Genomic DNA, 25654 nt, shown 5'->3' with positions numbered 1-25654 from the left:
GATGAGACTTTAAGAGTAGTGTAGGAGCAAAGAAGTAAACCAATAGTTCCTTTCACTTATTTGTTTAAAGCAGACCGGTATACCCAACTCTCCAATTCACATGCAGATTTAATATTCACTCTGGGGTGAGACTTATGCTGTTATCGTATGCCCTCTTCAGGGCGATTGACAGTTATAAGGAAAAAACAGCTGTTATATACTTCACTTCTTCACACTGCTGCACCTTGCGCAGCCCAGTGTGAGAGAGATAACAGGACTTCTTAAATAACGTCTCCAAGAAAATGCAGCAATCTTATATGCGATTATCACATTACTTCACTCACCCCCGTAGTACTCCTGCATTGATGTCCAGCCCCTGTAGACCTAGCAGAGCTTAGTACTTTGCTCTTCAGTTCCCTTCGTGTCGGGCGTCTTGAAACAGCTCCTTCGCCGACGCTAAAACTCTCACAGGCTGGAACGTCAGGTGACCGGAAGTAATCCTGTCAGCCTCTCAGTGAGAGCATGGATGAAGGTTAGTCTCCGGAGATGCAGGGAGAGTCTTTCTGCAAAACCAACCCGACTCTATCAGCGTTGACGAGTTTCGCTGCCTGCCTTTATTCACTGAAGTCCATGTCAGAAGTGAGGCTACTATCTGTCACACTTGAAGGGCCATGTTCCTGTTCCACGGCACAGATTCCAGTAACATCCTTTCATTTTATTTCATTATGTGAATGTAATGATAACGAGAGAAGGTAGGGTCCCAGTGGGACTCCTTTGATCTAAAATTCGGAATCATGGGTTAATATCTCCTGAGGGGGGTTATTGAACATAGAGGGGACTTTAATCATGTTTGTTATGTGGTTCTATCTGCTAATGTGTAGTAATACTCAGGCTTATGGCTTTTCGGGGTCGTTTATCGATCCGGCAAGGGATAATTTTGCCTTCAGTTATAGGCTGGCACGTCTTTGTGTTCTACTAAGGCATGTTTTGGCGGTGCTAGAGGATTCCAGTCCTAGTGGGCTGAGGGATCCAAGGCCTTAGATGCCGGGTGGCAAGGTGGGTTGGACCTTTGGGGATGAAGTTAATCTCCTTGACGTCTCAGTTTTTTCTTTCTTTTATGTATTTGTTCCAGTTCTGAGCTTGGGTAATTGGGGCCTCTGATCAGCTGGTCCTGTTGGCATACCCATTCACCTTGGGCGTTCACCCTCGGGTGCTGCCTTACTTTTTGATCTGGATAGGATGTATTTGATTTGTTTTTAATAAGCTCACGTCTGATATAATTTCCGTTTTGGAAACGTTCTTCTGATACTTGCGATTTTGGTTGCATGGGCACTTCCTCAGAAGTTGCGCACTTTTGGTTAAGAACAAAGTTATGTTCTAGTTCATATTATCGAGCCTTTGGTTGATTTTTCTTGGCCCTTAAACAGTTTTGCGGTGTTCTTGTACCAGGCAGGTACTGGTTGGGCGCTGCCTGCTATTTCTTCAGTTCATGTCACCCTTGTGGTGATGACTATACTGTCGAATTCTGAATATCACTTGGCCTATTGATATGGACTCCGGGGTCGGATCCTACTACGAAGTATGAGGCCTAGTGCGTAGATCCAACGCTTCTGGAAGGAAAGTTTGTAGTTCCAATATAAGTTGGTCTTTTTTATGACAATTTGCTTTAGATACATGACCGACGTTTTCAGACGTCATCGGGATTCCTGAGGGTCCCTGGGGACTTGGAACTATAGTTTTCCATTCTTTTAGCGTTTGGAGATGTGCAGGACTTCCGGAGGTCTAGTATTCCGGGTGGTGGTCGATTTGCGTCTTCACTTGCGGTATCTTCCGGATGTTGACTCTTGTAGCCTAGTCGCATTTCTTTTGTGGTGGCGGAGTTCCTTTCCTTCCCGTTTTGGGTTGGATCATCTGTTCTGGAAGTTCGGCCATGTCCTTCTTCCTTTTTCTCAGCATTTTGTTAGCTCTAGTACGTGGAGTGCAGGGGTCACCTTGCTTTTTCTGCCAGGAGCTGTGAGGCTCCCATTGTTATTCCTGTTACAGGGTTTTCGGGAGTCTGATCCTGTAAGGATTTCTGGAGACTGTCGTCTTCTCAATATAAGGACTGCTCCTTGTCATACCATGGTCTTTAGACTCTCGAGGGCTATCCTTTGACCTTATTGCAGATCTAGCCTTTTGGGACTTGAGGGTAGGAGGTCCAAGGTCAGTTACTGACTTTCGCTTTTCTTGGGGCAGGGAAATTACCATTTATCTTCACCAGCGTGTGGATCAGGTCGTTAAGTCTGTCCACATAGGATAGCCTTGCGATCCAAGGGTACTGGTTGCCCATTTCTTCAACTGGTCAGGAGTTTTTTTTTAAACTCCTTGGGTTGCTAGGTAATGTACATCTAAGGACTTTAGATGGTGGAAGGCTATGCCTTAGGGCGCTACTACATGGGAGGTAGCTTATAGTTTCCTCAGGAGGTTAGATCTTTCGATCGGTTCCATTTTTCGAGGACTCTGGCTTAGTACCATGTCTCTTGCCTGGATCAGGCATGGGCGGTTCTGCTTAACCTTTGGGTTTGGTTCCCCGCGTGTACCTTTGAAGGGGGCGGGGTTTCTGACTCTCATGGGAGATTATTATGTGTCTGAGGCTTAAGTTTGAGGTGTCTCTGACGGGTCCCTACTTCTGGGACGTCTGAAGTTTCCTTGTAGACTCCAGTTGTCGTTTCAACTGGGCTGGCGATATTGGCCAAAGGGTCTTGCCTCTATTGGTAGGTTGGTTACCGTTGCATTAATCCCTCTTCTTCTCACCTAACTTGGGGGATGGGTTCTTGTGTGTTCTCCTTTACTTGGAGGTACCTCAGTATCTGTGAAGGCCTGTGGGCCCTTGTTTTTCTCCCCTCGTAGGATTTTTCCCCTTCCTTGCATACTCAGAATCACAGAACTGGATTCTGGTATTAGGACGCTGGGGGTCGGAGTACTTAATTCCGTTGGGGAGTGTTTCTTCTTTATGGAAGGCTGCGGTGTAGGGGTTCTCGGACCCGAGCACAAAATTACTTGTTATGGTTCATGGTAGCATGCCAGTTTTAGAAGCGGTCAGTGTTCTACTATGGACTTTTGATTCCTTGTAGATCTATCCTTTTTCTTCCGACAGTTTGGGACTCTTGTCTTCGGTCTTTAACTAGCCTTTGGGCTGGGACCGTTATCCTGGAGGGAAGGTAGGGGATCGGTCTGCTCTGTGCAGTGTTGACCATTTACTTTTATTCAGTTTGACTTCCCCTTCGGTGGGGGGACTCTTGGTGCCCATCTCTCTACTGGCGGCGTCTGCTGCTGGGATGGGACGCTCCTTGGAGCCTGGAATTTCTTCTATAAGATACGACTAGTCCACGGATTAATCCTTTACTTGTGGGATATTATCCTCCTGCTAACAGGAAGTGGCAAAGAGCACCACAGCAGAGCTGTCTATATAGCTCCTCCCTTAGCTCCACTCCCCAGTCATTCTCTTTGCCTACTCTAAGTACTAGGAAGGGTAAAGTGAAAGAGGTGATAAAATGTTAGTTTTTATTTTCTTCAAGCAAGAATTTTTCATTTTTAAATGGTACCGGTGTGTACTATTTACTCTCAGGCAGCAGATGGATGAAGACTTCTGCCTGGAGGCTGATGATCTTAGCATTTGTCACTAAGATCCAGAGCAGTTCCCACAGAATGGCTGAGGAGTACAAGAAACTTCAGTGTGAGGAACGTTTTCAGGTATGTTCATTAATTTTTTCTGGAGAGACTATGGAATGTCTGACAGTATCCCCATGAGGGTAAGGGTAAGCAGTAATCCTAAGGAAGAGGGGTATTACTAAGCTTGCATATAGGGGCTCATAAAAAATGGTTGACACTGAGTTTGAATGTTAGTGGGCAAACGTTTATTGAACTGGGAGTGCTGATAACGTTTTTGGTAGTAACGTTTTTGAGGCTTTATTGGAGGGTACACTTGGCTTCTTTTTTGGGTTAAAGAACCCACATGGCTAGTTTCAGACCGCTCTGGTGCGGTTCATTTGGGCTGCAAAACATCAAGTGAGATGGGCGGAGCCTATTTTCGCGCCTCAGTTGCGCACTTGTATTTGCAGAGCAAGCAGCAAGCTCCAACTCCGGTGGGCCCTTGTGGAAGTGGATCAAAGCTTTAACCCCGTTTTTCCAATCCCTGAGGGCAGGTAGGTGCAGGGGGTGTTTTTTCCGGATTTAGGCCTTATTAATTATCCGTTTTTTCACTGTAAAGGGTTAACTGTTCCTTTCCTTGTGGGGCAAACTTAGCTGCATATTTTGAATATTCATGCAAAAAATTGAAACAATTTGATTATTTTTAAGCTGTTTTGCAGAACGTGTATGCTTTTTTTCTCTTAAAGGCGCAGTACCGTTTTTTAAGATTGTTATTTTTTCACTAAATAAAGTGTTTTCAAGCCTGTTTGTGTCATTACTAGCCTGTTTAACATGTCTGACATTGAGGAAAGCCAATGTTTAATGTGTTTGGAAGCCATGCTGGAACCCCCACTTAAAATGTGTCCCTCATGCACTGAAAGGGCAACTAATTGCAAAGAACATATTTTAGCTGATAAAAGTATGTCGCAGGATGATTCTCAGTCAGAAGGGAATTAGATTATGCCATCTAATTCCCCCCAAGTGTCACAACCATTAACGCCCGCACAAGCGACGCCAAGTACTTCTAGTGCGTTTAATTCTTTCACCCTGCAAGATATGGTCGCAGTTATGAATACTACCCTCATAGAGGTATTATCTAAGCTGCCTGGGTTGCAGGGGAAGCACAGTAGGTCCGGTGTGAGAGTAAATGCTGAGCCCTCTGACGCTTTATTAGCCATCTCCGATGTACCCTCACAATGTTTTGAGTTGGGGGTGAGGGATTTGCTGTCTGAGGGAGAGATTTCTGATTCAGGAAAGATGTTCCCTCAGACAGATTCAGATATGACGGCTTTTAAATTTAAGCTAGAACACCTCCGCTTGTTACTCAGGGACGTTTTAGCGACTCTGGATTATTGTGACCCTATTGTAGTTCCACCAGAGAAATTGTGTAAAATGAATAGATATCTAGAGGTTCCTACTTACACTAATGTTTTTCCGGTCCCTAAGAGGATTTCGGACATTGTTACAAAGGAGTGGGATAGACCAGGTATTCCCTTTTCTCCCCCTCCTACTTTTAAGAAAATGTTTTCCATATCAGACACCATTCGGGATTCGTGGCAGACGGTCCCTAAGGTTGAGGGAGCTATTTCTACCCTGGCTAAGCGTACAACTTTACCTATTGAGGACAGTTGTGCTTTCAAAGATCCTATGGATAAAAAATTAGAGGGTCTTCTAAAGAAATTGTTTATTCATCAGGGTTTTCTTCTGCAACCTATAGCGTGCATTGTTCCTGTAACTACTGCAGCTGCGTTTTGGTTCGAGGCTCTAGAGGAGGCTCTTCAGGTTGAGACCCCATTAGATGAAATTCTGGATAGAATTAGGGCTCTTAAGCTAGCTAATTCTTTCATTACAGATGCCACTTTTCAACTGGCTAAATTAGCGGCAAAGAATTCAGGTTTTGCCATTTTAGCGTGCAGAGCGTTATGGCTTAAGTCCTGGTCGGCTGACGTGTCATCAAAATCTAAGCTTTTAGCCATCCCTTTCAAGGGTAAGACCCTATTCGGGCCTGAACTGAAAGAGATCATTTCAGACATCACTGGAGGAAAAGGCAATGCTCTTCCTCAGGATAAGACAAATAAGATGAGGACCAAACAAAATAATTTTCATTCCTTTCGAAACTTCAAAGGTGGTCCCTCTACCTCTTCCCCTGCTGCAAAGCAGGAGGGGAATTTTGCTCAATCCAAGTCAGTCTGGAGACCTAACCAAACTTGGAACAAGGCTAAACAGGTCAAGAAGCCCGCTGCTGCCACCAAGACAGCATGAAGGGGCAGCCCCCGATCCGGGACCGGATCTAGTAGGAGGTAGACTTTCTCTCTTTGCTCAGGCTTGGGCAAGAGACGTTCAGGACTCCTGGGCTTTAGAAATGTGACCCAGGGGTATCTTCTAGATTTCAAAGATTCTCCTCCAAGGGGGAGATATCATCTTTCTCGATTGTCTGTAAACCAGTCAAATAGAGAGGCGTTCTTACGCTGTGTAGAAGACCTACATACCATGGGAGTAATCTGCCCTAAGATCTCACGGGTGGAAGGTGAACGTAAAAAAGAGTTCACTTATCCCCCTCACAAGAGTTCCATTCCTGGGAACGCTGATAGATTCGGTAGACATGAAAATTTTTCTGACGGATGTCAGGAAATCAAAGATTTTAACCACCTGCCGAGCTCTTCATTCCATTCCTCGGCCGTCTGTGGCTCAGTGTATGGAGGTAATCGGACTAATGGTAGCGGCAATGGACATAGTTCCGTTTGCTCGCTTGCATCTCAGACCACTGCAACTATGCATGCTCAATCAGTGGAATGGGGATTATGCAAATGTATCTCCTCAGATAAATCTGGATCAAGAGACCAGAGACTCTCTTCTTTGGTGGTTGTCACAGGATCATCTGTCCCAGGGGATGTGTTTCCCCAGGCCAGCATGGGTCATAGTGACGACGGACGCCAGCCTATTGGGCTGGGGTGCAGTCTGTAATTCCCTGAAAGTACAGGGTATGTGGACTCAGGAGGAGGCTCTCCTCCCGATAAATATTCTAGAACTGAGAGCGATATTCAATGTGCTTCAGGCGTGGCCTCAGCTGGCTTTGGCCAGATTCATAAGATTCCAGTCGGACAATATCACGACTGTAGCATATATCAATCATCAGGGGGGAACAAAGAGTTCTCTAGCGATGATAGAGGTTTCCAAAATAATTCAATGGGCAGAGGCTCACTCTTGCCATCTATCAGCAATCTATATCCCAGGAGTGGAGAACTGGGAAGCGGATTTTCTAAGTCGTCAGACTTTTCATCCAGGGGAGTGGGAACTTCATCCGGAGGTGTTTGCACAATTGATTCATCAATGTGGCACACCAGAATTGGATCTGATGGCATCTCGTCAGAATGCCAAACTTCCTTGTTACGGGTCCAGATCAAGGGATCCTCAAGCAGTACTGATAGATGCTCTAGCAGTACCTTGGTCTTTCAACCTGGCTTATGTGTTTTCACCATTTCCTCTCCTTCCTCGTCTGATCGCCAGAATCAAACAGGAGAGAGCTTCAGTGATTTTGATAAAACCTGCGTGGCCACGCAGGATTTAGTATGCAGATCTGGTGGACATGTCATCTCTGTCACCGTGGACTCTGCCACTGAGACAGGACCTTCTCATTCACGGTCCGTTCCAACATCCAAATCTAGTTTCTCTGCGGCTGACTGCCTGGAGATTGAACGCTTTATTTTATCCAAGTGGGGATTCTCGGAGTCGGTCATAGATACCTTGATTCAGGCTCGAAAGCCTGTCACTAGGAAAATTTATCATAAGATATGGCGTAAATATCTTTATTGGTGCGAATCCAAAGGCTACTCATGGAGTAAGATCAGGATTCCTAGGATTTTGTCCTTTCTCCAAGAAGGATTGGAGGAGGGGTTATCAGCTAGTTCCTTAAAGGGACAGATATCTGCTTTGTCAATTCTACTGCACAAGCGTTCTGTCAGACTTTAGTTAGAATCAAGCCTGTGTTTAAACCTGTTGCTCCGCCATGGAGTTTGAATTTAGTTCTTCAAGGGGTTCCGTTTGAACCTATGCATTCCATAGATATTAAGCTTCTATCTTCGAAAGTTCTGTTTTTAGTTGCTATCTCTTCGGCTCGAAGAGTTTCTGAACTATCTGCATTGCAATGTGACTCGCCTCATCTTGTTTTTCATGCTGATAAGGTGGTTTTGCGTACCAAACCTGGATTCCTTCCTAAGGTTGTTACTAATAAGAATATTAATCAGGAAATTGTTGTTCCTTCCCTGTGTCCCAATCCTTCCTCTAAGAAGGAGCGTATTTTGCACAATTTGGACGTGGTTCTTGCCTTGAAGTTTTACTTGCAAGCGACCAAAAATTTCCGTCAAACATCTTCTCTGTTTGTTGTCTATTCTGGAAGACGTAGAGGTCAAAAAGCTATTTCTTTCTTTTTGGCTGAAAAGCATCATCCGTTTGGCATACGAGACTGCTGGACAGCAGCCTCCTGAAAGAATTACAGCTCACTCTACTAGAGCGGTGGCTTCCACATGGGCTTTTAAAAATTATGCTTCTGTTGAACAGATTTGTAAGGCTGCGACTTGGTCTTCCCTTCATACCTTTTCCAAATTTTACAAATTTGATACCTTTGCTCGCTGGGGCTGAAAATGCTTCAATTTATTGCGTCATTCTTGGCGCTGACTTTTTTGGCGCAAATTTTTTTTTTGTCATTTCCGGCGTCATACTTGATGCCGGAAGTCGTTCGTGTTTGCGTAATTTTTTTGACATTTTGCGCCAAAATGTCAGCGTCACCGGATGTGGCGTCATTCTTGGCGCCAAAAAATTTAAGGCGCCAATAATGTGGGCGTCTTTTTTGGCGCTAAAAAATGTGGGCGTCATTCTTGTCTCCACCTTTTTTTCACATTATTTCAGTCTCATTTTTCATTGCTTCTGGTTGCTAGAGGCTTGTTCATTGGCATTTTTTTCCCATTCCTGAAACTGTCATTTAAGGAATTTGATAAATTTTACTTTATATGTTGTTTTTTCTTTTACATATTGCAAGATGTCTCAAATTGACCCTGGATCAGAATGTACTTCTGGAAAGATGCTGCCTGATGCTGGTTCTACCAAAGTTAAGTGCATTTGTTGTAAACTTGTGGTAACTGTTTCTCCGGCTGTAGTTTGTGATGAATGTCATGATAAACTTGCTAATGCAGATAGTATTTCCATTAGTAATAATCCATTACCTGTTGCTGTTCCCTCAACATCTAATACTCAGGATGTTCCTGTTAATATAAAATAATTTGTTTCTAAATCTATTAGGAAAGCTATGTCTGTTATTCCTCCTTCCAGTAAACGTAAAAGGTCTTTTAAAACTTCTAATTTTTCAGATGAATTTTTAAATGACCGTCATCATTCTGATTTGTCTGTTTCTGATGAGGATTTTTCTGGTTCAGAGGATTCTGTCTCAGATATTGACACTGATAAATCTTCATATTTATTTAAAATGGAATTTATTCGCTCTTTACTTAAAGAAGTTTTAATCGCATTAGAGATGGAGGAATCTAATCCTCTTGATACTAAATCTACTAAGCATTTAAATTCGGTTTTTAAACCTCCTATAGTTATTCCAGAAGTTTTTCCTGTTCCTGATGCTATTTCGGAAGTAATTTCTAGGGAATGGAATAATCTGGGTACTTCATTTACTCCTTCTGAAAGGTTTAAGAAATTGTATCCTGTGCCATCTGACAGATTAGAGTTTTGGGACAAAATCCCTAAAGTTGATGGGGCTATCTCTACTCTTGCTAAACGTACTACTACTCCTACGGCTGATAGTACTTCCTTTAAGGATCCTTTAGATAGGAAGATTGAATCCTTTCTAAGGAAAGCTTATTTATGTTCAGGTAATCTTCTTAGGCCTGCTATTTCTTTGGCTGATGTTGCTGCTGCTTCCACTTTTTGGTTGGAGGCTTTAGCACAACAAGTATCAGACCATAATACTCATGGCATTGTTAAACTTCTTCAACATGCTAATAAATTTATTTGTGATGCCATCTTTGATATCATTAGAGTTGATGTCAGGTATATGTCTTTAGCTATTTTAGCTAGAAGAGCTTTATGGCTTAAAACTTGGAATGCAGATATGTCTTCTAAGTCAACCTTGCTTTCTCTTTCTTTCCAAGGTAATAAATTATTTGGTTCCCAGTTGGATTCTATTATTTCAACTTTTACTGTGGGGGAAAGGAACTTTTTTGCCTCAGGACAAAAAATCTAAAGGTAAATATAGGGCTGCTAATCGTTTTCGTTCCTTTCGTCAGAATAAGGAACAGAAGCCTGACCCTTCCCCTAAAGGAACGGTTTCTGTTTGGAAACCTTCTCCAATCTGGAATAAATCAGAGCCTTTTAGAAAGTCAAAACCAGCTCCCAAGTCCACATGAAGGTGCAGCCCTCATTCCAGCACAGCTGGTAGGGGGCAGGTTACGATTTTTCAAAGACATTTGGATCAATTCGATTCACAGTCTTTGGATTCAGAACATTGTTTCACAAGGGTGCAGAATAGGTTTCAAGTAAGGCCGCCTTCAAAGAGATTTTTTCTGTCTCGCATTCCAATGAACCCAGTGAAGGCTCAGGCATTTCTGAAATGTGTTTCAGATCTAGAGTTGGCTGGAGTAATTGTGCCAGTTCCAGTTCTTGAACAGGGTCTGGGGTTTTACTCAAATCTATTCATTGTACCAAAGAAGGAGAATTCCTTCAGACCAGTTCTGGATCTAAAGATATTGAATCGTTATGTAAGGATACCAACATTCAAAATGGTAACTATAAGGACTATTCTGCCTTTTGCTCAGCAAGGGCATTAAATGTCCACAATAGATTTACAGGATGCATATCTTCATATTCCGATTCATCCAGATCACTTTCAGTTTCTGAGATTCTCTTTTCTAGACAAGCATTACCAGTTTGTTGCCCTTCCGTTTGGCCTAGCAACAGCTCCAAGGATCTTTTCAAAGGTTCTCGGTGCCCTTCTCTCTGTAATCAGAGAACAGGGTATTGCGGTATTTCCTTATTTGGACGATATCTTGGTACTTGCTCAGTCTTCACATTCTGCAGAATCTCATACGAATCAACTTGTGTTGTTTCTTCAAAGACATGGTTGGAGGATCAATTTATCAAAGAGTTCATTGATTCCTCAGACTCAGGTAACCTTTTTGGGTTTTCAAATAGATTCAGTGTCCATGACCTTGTCTCTAACAGAAAAGAGACGTCTGAAATTGGTTTCAGCCTGTCGAAACCTTCAGTCTCAATCATTCCCTTCGGTAGCTTTATGCATGGAAATTCTAGGTCTCATGACTGCTGCATCGGACGCGATCCCCTTTGCTCGTTTTCACATGCGACCTCTTCAGCTTTGTATGCTGAACCAATGGTGCAGGGATTATACAAAGATATCACAATTAATATCCTTAAATCCCAATGTACGACACTCTCTGACGTGGTGGATAGATCACCATCGTTTAGTCCAAGGGGCTTCTTTTGTTCATCCAACCTGGACTGTGATCTCAACAGATGCGAGTCTGTCAGGTTGGGGAGCTGTATGGGGATCTCTGACAGTGCAGGGGGTTTGGGAATCTCAGGAGGCGAGATTACCAATCAACATTTTGCAACTCTGTGCGATTTTCAGAGCTCTTCAGTTCTGGCCTCTTCTGAAGAGAGAATCGTTTATTTGTTTTCAGACAGACAATGTCACAACCGTGGCATATGTCAATCATCAGGGTGGGACTCACAGTCCTCAGGCTATGAAAGAAGTATCTCAGATACTTGTATGGGCGGAATCCAGCTCCTGTCTAATCTCTGCAGTTCACATCCCAGGTGTAGACAATTGGGAAGCGGATTATCTCAGTCGCCAGACGTTACAGCCGGGCGAATAGTCCCTTCACCCAGAGGTATTTCTGCAGATTGTTCAAATCTGGGGACTTCCAGAAATAGATCTGATGGCCTCTCATCTAAACAAGAAACTTCCCAGGTATCTGTCCAGATCCAGGGATCCGCAGGCGGAGGCAGTGGACGCGTTGTCGCGTTGTCGCTTGCTTGGAATTATCATCCTGCCTATATCTTTCCGCCTCTAGTTCTTCTTCCAAAAGTGATTTCCAAAATTCTAATGGAACATTCGTTTGTACTGCTGGTGGCTCCAGCATGGACTCACAGGTTTTGGTATGCGGATCTCATTCGGATGGCCAGTTGCCAACCTTGGACTCTTCCGTTAAGACCAGACCTTCTATCTTAAGGCCCTTTTTTCCATCAGGATCTCAAATCATTAAATTTGAAGGTATGGAAATTGAACGCTTGATTCTTAGTCATAGAGGTTTCTCTGACTCAGTAATTAATACTATGTTACAGGCTCGTAGATCTGTGTCTAGGAGGATTTATTATTGAGTCTGGAAGACTTACATTTCTTGGTGTTCTTCTCATAAATTCTCCTGGCATTCTTTTAGAATTCCTAGAATTTTACAGTTTCTTCAGGATGGTTTGGATAAAGGTTTGTCTGCAAGTTCCTTCAAAGGACAAATCTCTGCTCTTTCTGTTCTTTTTCACAGAAAGATTGCTAATCTTCCTGATATTCATTGTTTTGTACAGGCTTTGGTTCGTATCAAACCTGTTTATTAAGTCAATCTCTGCTCCTTGGAGTCTTAATTTGGTTCTGAGGGCTTTACAAGCTTTTCCGTTTGAACTTATTCATTCTCTGGACATTAAATTACTTTCTTGGAAAGTTCTGTTCCTTTTGGCCATCTCTTCTGCTAGAAGAGTTTCTGAGTTATCTGCTCTTTCTTGTGAATCTCCTTTTCTGATTTTTCATCAGGATAAGGCAGTGTTGCGGACTTCATTTAAATTTTTACCTAAGGTTGTGAATTCTAACAACATTAGTAGAGAAATTGTTGTTCCTTCATTGTGTCCTAATCCTAAGAATTCTAAGGAGAGATCTTTACATTCTTTGGATGTAGTAAGAGCTTTGAAATATTATGTTGAAGCTACTAAAGATTTTAGAAAGACTTCTAGTCTATTTGTTATCTTTTCTGGGTCCAGAAAAGGTCAGAAGGCCTCCGCCATTTCTTTGGCGTCTTGGTTAAAGTCTTTGATTCATCATGCTTATGTAGAGTCGGGTAAATCCCCGCCTCAAAGAATTACGGCTCATTCTATTAGGTCAGTTTCTACTTCCTGGGCGTTTAGGAATGAAGCTTCTGTTGATCAGATTTGCAAAGCAGCAACTTGGTCTTCTCTGCATACTTTTACTAAATTCTTCCATTTTGATGTGTTTTCTTCTTCTGAAGCAGTTTTTGGTAGAAAAGTACTTCAGGCAGCTGTTTCAGTTTGATTCTTCTGCTTATAATTTCAGTTTTTTTCATTATTGAGATTAAAACTTTTGTTTTGGGTTGTGGATTATTATTTTTCAGCGGAATTGGCTGTCTTTATTTTATCCCTCCCTCTCTAGTGACTCTTGCGTGGAAGTTCCACATCTTGGGTATTTATTATCCCATACGTCACTAGCTCATGGACTCTTGCTAATTACATGAAAGAAAACATAATTTATGTAAGAACTGATAAATTAATTTCTTTCATATTAGCGAGTCCATGAGGCCCACCCTTTTTTTGTGGTGGTTATGATTTTTTTGTATAAAGCACAATTATTCCAATTCCTTATTTTGATGCTTTCGCTCCTTTCTTATCACCCCACTTCTTGGCTATTCGTTAAACTGAATTGTGGGTGTGGGTGAGGGGTGTATTTATAGGCATTTCGAGGTTTGGGAAACTTTGCCCCTCCTGGTAGGAATGCATATCCCCATACGTCACTAGCTCATGGACTCTTGCTAATATGAAAGAAATGAATTTATCAGGTAAGTTCTTACATAAATTATGTTTTTTCTTTACACATTCTGTGGAGAAGAAAACACTCTTAAAATGTCTTCCACTCTGCAAGGTTTTACTGTGGCTTGTGTGACTCACCTAATTTGTGTTTGGCTGTCTTGTCTGTGTTACTGGGTTTATTGACAACAAATTATTTTTACTTGAGATTGTTAATGTGCTCATTTGTTTTGCTTCTATGTTTATTTTCTGGCTGCAGCTGGTTGCCATTGATAACAGATCTTTATGGTTAACACCCGAGACTGGTGATATATCTATCTATCTATCTATCTATCTATCATGGTATACCATACATATATGGTACCTGGTAAAAAGGCCTTTTGAGCTGTGACTCACAATCTTGTAGCTTTGGGAGTACTTTTTTTTTTGTTTGTTTCCATACAAGAAGAAGTGCTGTGTTCAAAAAAAGATGAAAGGTTTGGCCAGATTTATGAATGTCACTATAGTCTTATCAAACTACAATGGCAACTACTTTGGGATAAAATAATTTTCAAGACTTTGCAAAAGGTCTAGGAACTGACACGTGTGTAAAGGATTAAATGGTATTTATATTTGCATGGTTTCACAAGATCTTTGCATTTGAGCTTCCTTGTCCAAATGCCAACATGATTCCCTAGACTTGTCTTAGTAATACTTTCTCACTTCAAGTGAGGGCCTTCCGTGATAGTTAGCAGGATGCAGTTCTGCAGCCAAACTATACTTTTACAGTATTTAAATAAATGTTACTGTCACATGATTTCTGCAACAAAAGTCCTCTGAGTATGTGCAAAAAACTGATTACAGCTAAACAGATGTCTCTTAACAACACTTCAAAGGAAAAGCTGTTCCTTGGCCTTCCTGTAGATACCACAGCCCCTTGTTGGGTTTGTCACAAGAAGTAATGGACCCTTCACAAATGTTAAAAATAACAAAAGGTAAAATCCTTTTATAATAAAAATGCTAAATAACATATATTGCAAATATTTCTATAACATATAACCCACTGCTTAGTGTTTTTCTCTTGTTAGGTGTATCCAGTCCACGGATCATCCATTACTTGTGCGATATTCTCCTTCCCAACAGGAAGTTGCAAGAGGATCACCCACAGCAGAGCTGCTATATAGCTCCTCCCCTAACTGCCATATCCAGTCATTCTCTTGCAAGCTCTCAACATAGCTGGAGGTAGTTAGAGGAAAGTGGTAAAATATAGTTAGTTTTTTCTTCAATCAAAAATTTATTGTTTTTAAATGGTACCGGAGTGTACTGTTTTATCTCAGGCAGCATTTAGAAGAAGAATCTGCCTGCGTTTTTCTATGATCTTAGCAGAAGTAACTAAGATCCACTGCCGTTCTCACATATGTCTGAGGAGTGAGGTAACTTCAGAGGGAGAATGGCGTGCAGGGTATCCTGCAATAAGGTATGTGCAGTTAAGTTTTTTCTAGGGATGGAATTTGCTAGAAAATGCTGCTGATACCGGATTAATGTAAGTTAAAGCCTAAATACAGTGATTTAATAGCGACTAGTATCAGGCTTGCTATCAGAGGTATATACTCTGATTAATGTGCAATATAAAACGTTTGGTGGCATGTTTAATCGTTTTTATATATGCTTTGGTGATAAAATTTATTGGGGCCTAGTTTTTTCCACATGGCTGGCTTTATTTTTGCCTAGAAACAGTTTCCTGAGGCTTTCCACTGTTATAGTATAAAAGTTACAGTTGGTGCAGTTAAAATTACAAACTGTGACATTCAGCTTCCCTCAGCAGTCCCCTGTGGCAGTTGTTATGACTGTTTAAAAAACATATTTTTCGTTTTGTTAATCTGTTTTTTGTATTAAGGGGTTAATCATCCATTTGCAAGTGGGTGCAATGCTCTGCTAACTTGTTACATACACTGTAAAAATTTTGTTAGTTTAACTGCCTTTTTTCACTGTTATTTCAAATTTTGGCAAAATTTGTTTCTCTTAAAGGCACAGTAATGTTTTTTTTATATTGCTTGTTAACTTGATTTAAAGTGTTTTTCAAGTTTGCTAGTTTCATTGCTAGTCTGTATAAACATGTCTGACATAGAGGAAACTCCTTGTTCATTATGTTTAAAAGCCATGGTGGAACCCCATAGGAGAATGTGTACTAAATGTATTGATTTCACTTTAAACAATAAAGATCAGCTGTTATCTTTAAAAGAATTATCACCAGAGGATTCTGACGAGGGGGAAGTTATGCCGACTAACTCTCCCCATGTGTCGGACCCTTTGACTCCCGCTCAAGGGACTCCCGCTAAAATGGCGCCAAGTACATCAAAGACGCCCATAGCGATTACTTTGCAGGACATGGCGGCAATCATGGATAATACCCTGTCAGCGGTATTAGCCAGACTGCCTGAATTCAGAGAAAAGCACGATAGCTCTGGGGTTAGACATAGTACAGAGCGCGCAGATGCCTTAAAGCCCATGTCTGATACTGTGTCACAATATGCAGAAGCTGAGGAAGGAGAGCTTCAGTCTGTGGGTGACGTCTCTGACTCGGGGAAACCTGATTCAGATATGTCTACTTTTAAAGTTAAGCTTGAGAACCTCCGGGTGTTGCTTGGAGAGGTTTTAGCTGCTCTGAATGACTGTGACACAATTGCAGTGCCAGAGAAATTGTGTAGACTGGATAAATACTACGCTGTGCCTGTGTGTACTGACGTTTTTCCAATACCTAAAAGGTTTAGAGAAATTATTACTAAGGAGTGGGACAGACCCGGTGTGCCGTTTCCCCCCCCCTCCTATTTTTAGAAAAATGTTTCCAATAGACGCCACCACACGGGACTTATGGCAGACGGTCCCTAAGGTGGAGGGAGCAGTTTCTACTTTAGCAAAGCGTACCACTATCCCTGTCGAGGACAGTTGTGCTTTTTCAGATCCAATGGATAAAAAATTAAAAGGTTACCTTAAGAAAATGTTTATTCAACAAGGTTTTATCCTGCAGCCCCTTGCATGCATTGCTCCTATCACTGCTGCTGCGGCGTTCTGGTTTGAGTCTCTGGAAGAGGCCTTTCAGACAGCTACTCCATTGACTGAAATACTTGACAAGCTTAGAACACTTAAGCTAGCTAATTCTTTTGTTTCTAATGCCATTGTTCATTTGACTAAACTAACGGCTAAGAATTCTGGATTCGCCATCCAGGCGCGTAGGGCGCTATGGCTTAAATCTTGGTCAGCTGACGTGACTTCAAAGTCTAAATTACTTAACATTCCATTCAAGGGGCAGACCCTATTCGGGCCTTGTTTGAAGGAAATTATTGCTGACATTACTGGAGGTAAGGGTCATATCCTTCCTCAGGACAGGGTCAAATCAAGGGCCAAACAGTCTAATTTTCGTGCCTTTCGAAACTTCAAGGCAGGTGCAGCATCAACTTCCTCTGCTACAAAACAAGAGGGAACTTTTGCGCAATCCAAGCCGGCCTGGAAATGTAACCAGGCCTGGAGCAAAGGCAAGCAGGCCAGAAAGCCTGCTGCTGCCTCTAAGACAGCATGAAGTAACGGCCCCCTATCCGGCAACGGATCTAGTAGGGGGCAGACTTTCTCTCTTCGCCCAGGCGTGGGCAAGAGATGTTCAGGATCCCTGGGCGTTGGAGATCATATCTCAGGGATATCTTCTGGACTTAAAAGCTTCCCCCCCACAAGGGAGATTTCACCTTTCGAGATTATCTGTAAACCAGATAAAGAAAGAGGCATTCTTACTCTGTGTGCAAGACCTCCTAATAATGGGAGTTATCCATCCAGTTCCACAGATGGAACAAGGACAGGGATTTTATTCAAATCGGTTTGTGGTTCCCAAAAAAGAGGGAACCTTCAGACCAATTTTGGATCTAAAGATCTTAAACAAATTCCTCAGAGTTCCATCGTTCAAAATGGAAACTATTCGGACAATCCTACCTATGATCCAGGAGGGTCAGTACATGACCACAGTGGATTTGAAGGATGCTTACCTTCACATACCGATTCACAAAGATCATCATCAGGTTTGCCTTTCTAGACAGGCATTACCAGTTTGTGGCTCTTCCCTTCGGGTTAGCTACAGCCCCAAGAATTTTTACAAAGGTTCTGGGGTCTCTTCTGGCAGTCCTAAGACCACGGGTCATAGCAGTGGCCCCTTATCTAGACGACATCCTGATACAGGCGTCAAACTTCCAAATTGCCAAATCTCATACGGACATAGTGTTGGCATTTCTGAGGTTGCATGGGTGGAAAGTGAACGAGGGAAAGAGTTCTCTATCACCCCTCACAAGGGTTTCCTTCCTAGGAACTCTGATATATTCTGTAGAAATGAAAATTTACCTGACGGAGTCCAGGTTATCAAAGCTTCTAAATTCCTGCCGTGTTCTTCACTACATTCCGCGCCCTTTGGTGGCTCAGTGCATGGAAGTGATCGGCTTAATTGTAGCGGCGATGGACATAGTGCCATTTGCGCGCCTACATCTCAGACCGCTGCAATAATGCATGCTCAGTCAGTGGAATGGGGATTACACAGATTTGTCCCCTCTGCTAAATCTGGATCATGAGACCAGAGATTCTCTTCTCTGGTGGCTATCTCGGGTCCATCTGTCCAAAGGTATGACCTTTCGCAGGCCAGATTGGACAATTGTAACAACAGATGCCAGCCTTCTAGGTTGGGGTGCAGTCTGGAATTCCCTGAAGGCTCAGGGATCGTGGACTCAGGAGGAGAAACTCCTCCCAATAAATATTCTGGAGTTAAGAGCAATATTCAATGCTCTTCTAGCTTGGCCTCAGTTAGCAACCCTGAGGTTCATCAGATTTCAATCGGACAACATCACGACTGTGGCTTACATCAACCATCAAGGGGGGATCAGGAGCTCCCTAGCAATGTTAGAAGTCTCCAAGATAATTCACTGGGCAGAGACTCACTCTTGCCATCTATCAGCGATCCATATCCCAGGTGTAGAGAACTGGGAGGCGGATTTTCTAAGTCGTCAGACTTTTCATCCGGGGGAGTGGGAACTCCATCCGGAGGTGTTTGCTCAATTGGTTAATCGTTGGGGCACACCAGAATTGGATCTCATGGCGTCTCGCCAGAACGCCAAGCTTCCTTGTTACGGATCCAGGTCCAGGGACCCAGAAGCGCCGCTGATAGATGCTCTAGCAGCACCGTGGTTCTTCAACCTGGCTTATGTGTTTCCACCGTTTCCTCTGCTCCCTCGACTGATTGCCAAAATCAAACAAGAGAGAGCATCGGTGATCTTGATCGCGCCTGCGTGGCCACGCAGGACCTGGTATGAAGACCTGGTGGACATGTCATCCTTTCCACCTTGGACTCTGCCTCTGAGGCAGGACCTTCTAATACAAGGTCCTTTCAATCATCCAAATCTAATTTCTCTGAGACTGACTGCCTGGAGATTGAACGCTTGATTTTATCAAGGCGTGGCTTCTCTGAGTCAGTCATTGATACCTTAATACAGGCACGAAAGCCTGTAACCAGGAAAATCTACCATAAGATATGGCGCAAATATCTTCATTAGTGTGAATCCAAGAATTACTCATGGAGTAAGGTTAGGATTCCTAGGATATTGTCCTTTCTCCAAGAGGGTTTGGATAAAGGATTATCAGCTAGTTCTTTAAAGGGACAGATTTCTGCTCTGTCTATCCTTTTGCACAAGCGTCTGGCAGAGGTTCCAGACGTCCAGGCATTTTGTCAGGCTTTGGTTAGAATTAAGCCTGTGTTTAAACCTGTTGCTCCTCCATGGAGCTTAAACTTGGTTCTTAAGGTTCTTCAAGGAGTTCCGTTTGAACCCCTTCATTCCATTGATATCAAACTTTTATCTTGGAAAGTTCTGTTTTTGATGGCTATTTCCTTGGCTCGTAGAGTCTCTGAGTTATCAGCTTTACAATGTGATTCTCCTTATCTGATTTTCCATACAGATAAAGTAGTTCTGCGTACAAAACCTGGGTTTTTACCTAAGGTAGTTTCCAACAAGAATATCAATCAAGAGATTGTTGTTCCATCATTGTGTCCTAATCCTTCTTCAAAGAAGGAACGTCTTTTACATAATTTGGACATAGTCCGTGCTTTAAAGTTTTACTTACAAGCGACTAAAGATTTTCGTCAAACATCTTCGCTGTTTGTTGTTTACTCTGGACAGAGGAGAGGGCAAAAGGCTTCTGCAACCTCTCTTTCTTTTTGGCTTCGGAGCGTAATACGCTTAGCCTATTAGACTGCAGGACAGCAGCCCCCTGAAAGGATTACAGCTCATTCTACTAGAGCTGTGGCTTTCACCTGGGCCTTTAAAAATGGGGCTTCTGTTGAACAGATTTGCAAAGCGGCGACTTGGTCTTCGCTTCATACCTTTTCAAAATTTTACAAATTTGATACTTTTGCTTCTTCGGAGGCTATTTTTGGGAGAAAGGTTCTACAGGCAGTGGTCCCTTCCGTTTAAGTACCTGCCTTGTCCCTCCCTTCATCCGTGTACTTTAGCTTTGGTATTGGTATCCCACAAGTAATGGATGATCCGTGGACTGGATACACCTAACAAGAGAAAACATAATTTATGCTTACCTGATAAATTTATTTCTCTTGTGGTGTATCCAGTCCATGGCCCACCCTGTCCTTTTAAGGCAGGTCTAAATTTTAAACTACAGTCACCACTGCACCCTATGGTTTCTCCTTTCTCGGCTAGTTGTGGTCGAATGACTGGATATGACAGTTAGGGGAGGAGCTATATAGCAGCTCTGCTGTGGGTGATCCTCTTGCAACTTCCTGTTGGGAAGGAGAATATCCCACAAGTAATGGATGATCCGTGGACTGGATACACCACAAGAGAAATAAATTTATCAGGTAAGCATAAATTATGTTTTTTGTTTTTACAACTATAAAACAGACTGAATTTGGTTTCCCTTTAACAATAAATGTTTCTTCAAACTTGAAATGGAACCATTTAATGGCCTGTCTTATACTTCTGAGAGTTTTTCCTTTCTGCTCCAGAATTTAGAGCATGCACCCAACTGCGCTGATATTGTTGTCACTAAGTATGATGAAACTGATTTATTAGTTTGTGTAAATCTTGTTATAACCACCTAGAAAACAAAATCCAAAACAAAATACCTAGTACTTTGTGCCTGGCAGCTATAATATTGTCTTTATTTTGTATGTTATTTTATGAAGTACACTGTCATTTAACAGACAAGCATATAGTATTTTTTTAATTTGATGATATCAATGTAATTATATGTCATAATTATAAATTTATGCTATAATCCGAAAACTCAAGTGTTAAATTATCATGCTATCCTGTACTTTTTAAATACATTATATGCATGGTTACATTAATAGAGTAAGAAACCCCAAAAGTTTATTTCATAATTTGGATAGAACATTCAATTTAAAAAAAACTTTCCAATTTACTTTTGTTATCAAATTTGCTTCATTCTCTCTTTATCCTTTGCTGAAGGAACAGCATTGCACTACTGGCAGCTATCTGCACACATCTAGTTAGCCAATCACAAGAGACAAATTTGTGCAGGCACCAATCAGCAGCTTAAATAAAAAGAGAGAAGCGCTCAACCTGGGAACGAACAATAGCATAATAGCTTGTTCTATGGCTAGTAACTAACCACCCAAGAAGCAGCCTATTTTTGCTCAACATGTGCCTTTCACAGAGAAGAACTTTCCTGAAGCATATCAGTCTGATCCTGACTTCACAGTACAGTCCAGCCCCGAAATACCAGGCAATCCCTCTCTGAATGAGAGAAACAGCAAAACCCCAGCCGTACGTTTCGGCCTATTGTGGGCCTCGTCAGTGAGGTGCAGCCATATCCTCTAGGCACACTGAGCAACGGGTCCACGTCTAGATTCCTGAATCACACTTAGGGAGACTTTCCCAAATGTCATAATTTGCATAAATAAAAATAGAGAAGCGCTCAACCTGGGAACGAACAATAGCATAATAGCTTGTTCTATGGCTAGTTACCACCCAAGAAGCAGCCTCTTTTTGCTCAACATGTGCCTTTCACAGAGAAGAACTTTCCTGAAGCATATCAGTCTGATCCTGACTTCACAGTCTCCCTAAGTGTGATGCGGGAATCCAGACGTGGACCCGTTGCTCAGTGTGCCTAGAGGGATATGGCTGCACCTCACTGACGAGGCCCACACTAGGCTGAAACGTATGTCTGGGGTTTTGCCGTTTCTCTCGTTCAGAGAGTTATTGCCTGGTATTTCGGTGCTGGTCTGTCCTGTTTAGTCATAATCAGACTAATATGCTACAGGAAAGTTCTTCTCTGTGAAAGGCACATATTGAGCAAAAAAAGACTGCTTCTTGGGTGGTAACTAGCCATAGAACAAGCTATTATGCTATTGTTCATTCCCAGGTTGAGCGCTTCTCTCTTTTTATTTAACCAATCAGCTGCTAGCTTTGACTAGAGCTGGATATGTGTGTATTCTTTTTCAACAAGGGATACCAAGAAAATGAATCACATTTTACAATTGAAGTAAATTTAAAAGTGTCTTAAAATGTCATGTTCTGTCTGAACCATTTCCTATCCCTTTAGTCCCGATTTTTTTTTCTAAGCTGTCCGAGACAGTATTGCTGAGCCACAATACTAAATGGTTTCTCTTGCTGTTAAATTTCTCTACATACCCAGTAGTACTTAAATCATTCCCTAGACAATGGGCAGCCTCTGAGACAACTTCTGTAGCTCAAAATGGCTTAAGTGATGCTGCCTCTTAAACGTAACAGTAATATGCATCCCATTGGACAACAAATTCGAAATAAATCATTGAACATCCTTGGCAATTCTATTTTGTGCACTAATTACTCTGCTGATTGTAGCATATTGAACTGAACAAATGAAAGATTAAGAGAATGCTTCTCGTTCTATTTGTAAGATGCCAGGAACCCCAGGGTCATAATATAATAAAAAAAAGATTAAGAAAAGTCATCTTGTTTTGTGTCCACCAGAACATTTGTCATATAGTGGAATAGGCAACAAGTACAATCCAGTTTAAGTGCTCTTTCCAAACGCAAAACAAATCCATCTAATTTTAAAGCAGCCTCATATTTGTAATGAATATATCATAAAGGTTTCTTCCAGTTGTTGTTGTTTATATTTGTTGCATTTCAGATATTCTAACACTAGAAACAAGCACTGTATATAAATGTTATTATTTTATCCCTCATACAATAAGGTTTATGACATGATGCTACGGGATGAAAAGTTTTACCCTTCGTTTCGACACAATCCTCTATATATCCGAATGCTTGCAGAGCTTGACATGTTAAAGGAGCCAAGTTTCAGAGGATCTGATGATGGAGATGGAGGTATTGTAACTATTTTTTTGAGATTGCTTCATTTTTCTGCTAGTACTTTGTAAATAAAATGTTATGCAAGTGATCATCCCATATAGCATATGAGTAAATAAAAAACATGATGCATATAATTATAATATAATTATATTAGCTTATGTTTAATCTGCTTAAGTTCAAACTAACCTATAGTGTATGTTTGTGCATAACTTTAAATTACACTCTATGCATATTAATTAAAATATACCTCAACTGCTACACCTAGGTTCATATCAGTAGACAATCATTATTCTCATTTATTTGTAGAACACTAATACTCACTAGAAATGAACCTAGCGCCCAAAGGGCATGGATAGAACCAGAATACTCTGTTACCTGTGTAAAGCAGACACCCCTTAGCAGGCCAATGTATAGTTTATAAGTTCATATGATAGTCTAAAAATGTAAAACTTATCTCGATGGGTTGGAATAATCGTTGGTGTATAGTGGATGGAGCCCAAAAGTTTCACCGGCGTTTGCGTTTACGGAGAAACCGGAAGTGGATCCGTGGCAAGAAACGGAAGTGACATCACTGAGTTCTCGCGTGCTGCGTGCTTACGCGTTTCGTGGGTCCTATGCCCACGATTATTCCAACCCATCGAGATAAGTTTTGCATTTTTAGACTTTCATATGAATTTATAAACTATACATTAGGTGCTTCACAAGGATTTTTTTGTTATATTAAAACTTTTTACGATTGTTATATTTTCATTGTAGTGCGCACTACTAATATGTTAGCTCATTCAGTCTGCAGCTAATAGTTTTTAAATATCCCCCAGTATTAATTAGACGCTTCTTGGCTCTTTTATATTAACTTTTTTAACACAAGCAATTTTATAGGCACAATCCCATGAATGTTCTCCCCCTTTAAATGAATTTTTATTCATTGCATTAAATCCCAAAATATATGTTTTTTACACTGATTAAATAATATTTGTTACTCTGTCCATTCATTGATCTGGCATCTGACTGTTACATACTTTCTAAGAGTTAGTTTCAGTCAGAAAGCCAGACCCAGAGAAAATAACTGCATTAACTTTGTTTTATGTATGTTTTTTTTAAATTATTATTTTTGTGCATTTTTTCACTGTGTTTTTATACATACTTAATAAAACATTGTTTTTAGCAATAGGACTCAGCACATCAGCACTGCATTCAAAAAGAAGTGACTGCAGTCAGTGTTAACTGAGCCCACACTCTTTAAACAGGATTATATCCTATTCACCATAATATATAAATAATATATTGTTGTGATTTTAGAAGCCAGTACCATATTTTTGGGTCCTTTAGCGCTAATTCTATATCTTTATATATATATATATATATATATATATATTTTTATATATATATATATATTTTTATATATATATATATATATATATATATATATATATATATATATATATGTGTGTGTGTGTGTGTGTGTGTGTGTGCAAAAGTTTAGGCACCCCTGACAATTTCTGATTTTCATTTATAAATAATTGGGTGTTTGGATCAGCAATTTCATTTTGATCTATCAAATAACTGAAGGACACAGTAATATTTCAGTAGTGAAATGAGGTTTATTGGATTAACAGAAAATGTGCAATATGCATCAAAACGAAATTAGACAGGTGCATAAATTTGAGCACCCCAACAGAAATATTGCATCAATATTTAGTAGAGCCTCCTTTAGCAGAAATAATAGCCTCTAGAAGCTTCCTATAGCCTGTAATGAGTGTCTGGATTCTGGACGAAGGTGTTTTGGACCATTCCTCCTTGCAAAACATCTCCAGTTCAGTGACAGCCCTCTTTAAATCACCCCACAGATTTTCAATTATATTCAGGTCTGGGGACTGGGATGGCCATTCCAGAACATTGTACTTGTTCCTCTGCATAAATGCCAGAGTAGATTTTGAGCAGTGTTTTTGGGTCGTTGTCTTGTTAAATTATCCAACACCGGCATAACTTCAACTTTGTGACTGATTCCTCAACATTATTCTCAAGTATCTGCTGATATGAGTGGAATCCATGCGATCCTCAACTTTCACAAGATTGCCAGTACCGGCACTGGCCACACAGCCTCACAGCATGATGGAAAATCCACCAAATTTTACTGTGGGTAGCAAGTGTTTGTCTTGAAACGCTGTGTTCTTTTGCTGCCATGCATAATGCCCTTTGTTATGACCAAATAACTCAATCTTTGTTTCATCAGTCCACACCACCTTCCAAAATGAAGCTGGCTTGTCCAAATGTGCGTTTGCATACCTCAAGCGACTATGTTTGTGGCGTGTGTGCAGAAAAGGCTTCTTCCGCTTCACTCTCCCATATAGCTTCTCCTTGTGCAAAGTGTGCTGAATTGTTAAACGATGCACAGTGACACCATCTGCAGCAAGATGACGTTGTAGGTCTATGGAGGTGCTCTGTGGGCTGTGTTTGACCGTTCTCACCATCCTTTGCCTTTGCCTCTCTAATATTTTACTTGGCCTGCCACTTCTGGCCTTAACAAGAACTGTGCCTGTGGTCTTCCATTTCCTCACTATGTTCCTTACAGTGGACACTGACAGCTTAAATCTCTGCAATAGATTTTTGTAGCCTTCCCCTAAACCATAATGTTGAACAATCTTTGTTTTCAGGTCATTTGGTAGTTGTTTTGAGGCCCCCATGTTGCCACTCTTCAGAGGAGAGTCAAAGAGAACAACAATTGTATATATGTGTGTGTATATGAGTGTGTGTGTGTGTATGTATGTATGTGTATATATATATATATATATATATATATATATATATATAATTGCTGTATCTTTGATAATTTTGTCAGTACTTAC

General features: G+C 41.3%; 1 protein-coding gene across 2 annotated transcripts in view; it reads left to right on the top strand.

The window, feature by feature from the left end:
* The window catches only part of SNX13 (sorting nexin 13), an 882412-nt gene that overhangs the window by 526105 nt on the left and 330653 nt on the right, over window positions 1-25654 (top strand). For both annotated transcript variants that reach the window (XM_053714126.1, XM_053714125.1), the window contains exon 15: window positions 22691-22823. In XM_053714126.1, coding sequence (XP_053570101.1) covers window positions 22691-22823 — 133 coding nt within the window. The remainder of the gene's footprint in view (window positions 1-22690; window positions 22824-25654) is intronic.

The sequence above is a fragment of the Bombina bombina genome, chromosome 5 (genome assembly GCF_027579735.1).
Source record: "Bombina bombina isolate aBomBom1 chromosome 5, aBomBom1.pri, whole genome shotgun sequence".
Lineage (NCBI taxonomy): Eukaryota > Metazoa > Chordata > Amphibia > Anura > Bombinatoridae > Bombina > Bombina bombina.
Note: the sequence above shows the minus strand (reverse complement) of the source record. Positions and strands in the feature narration are given on the sequence as shown.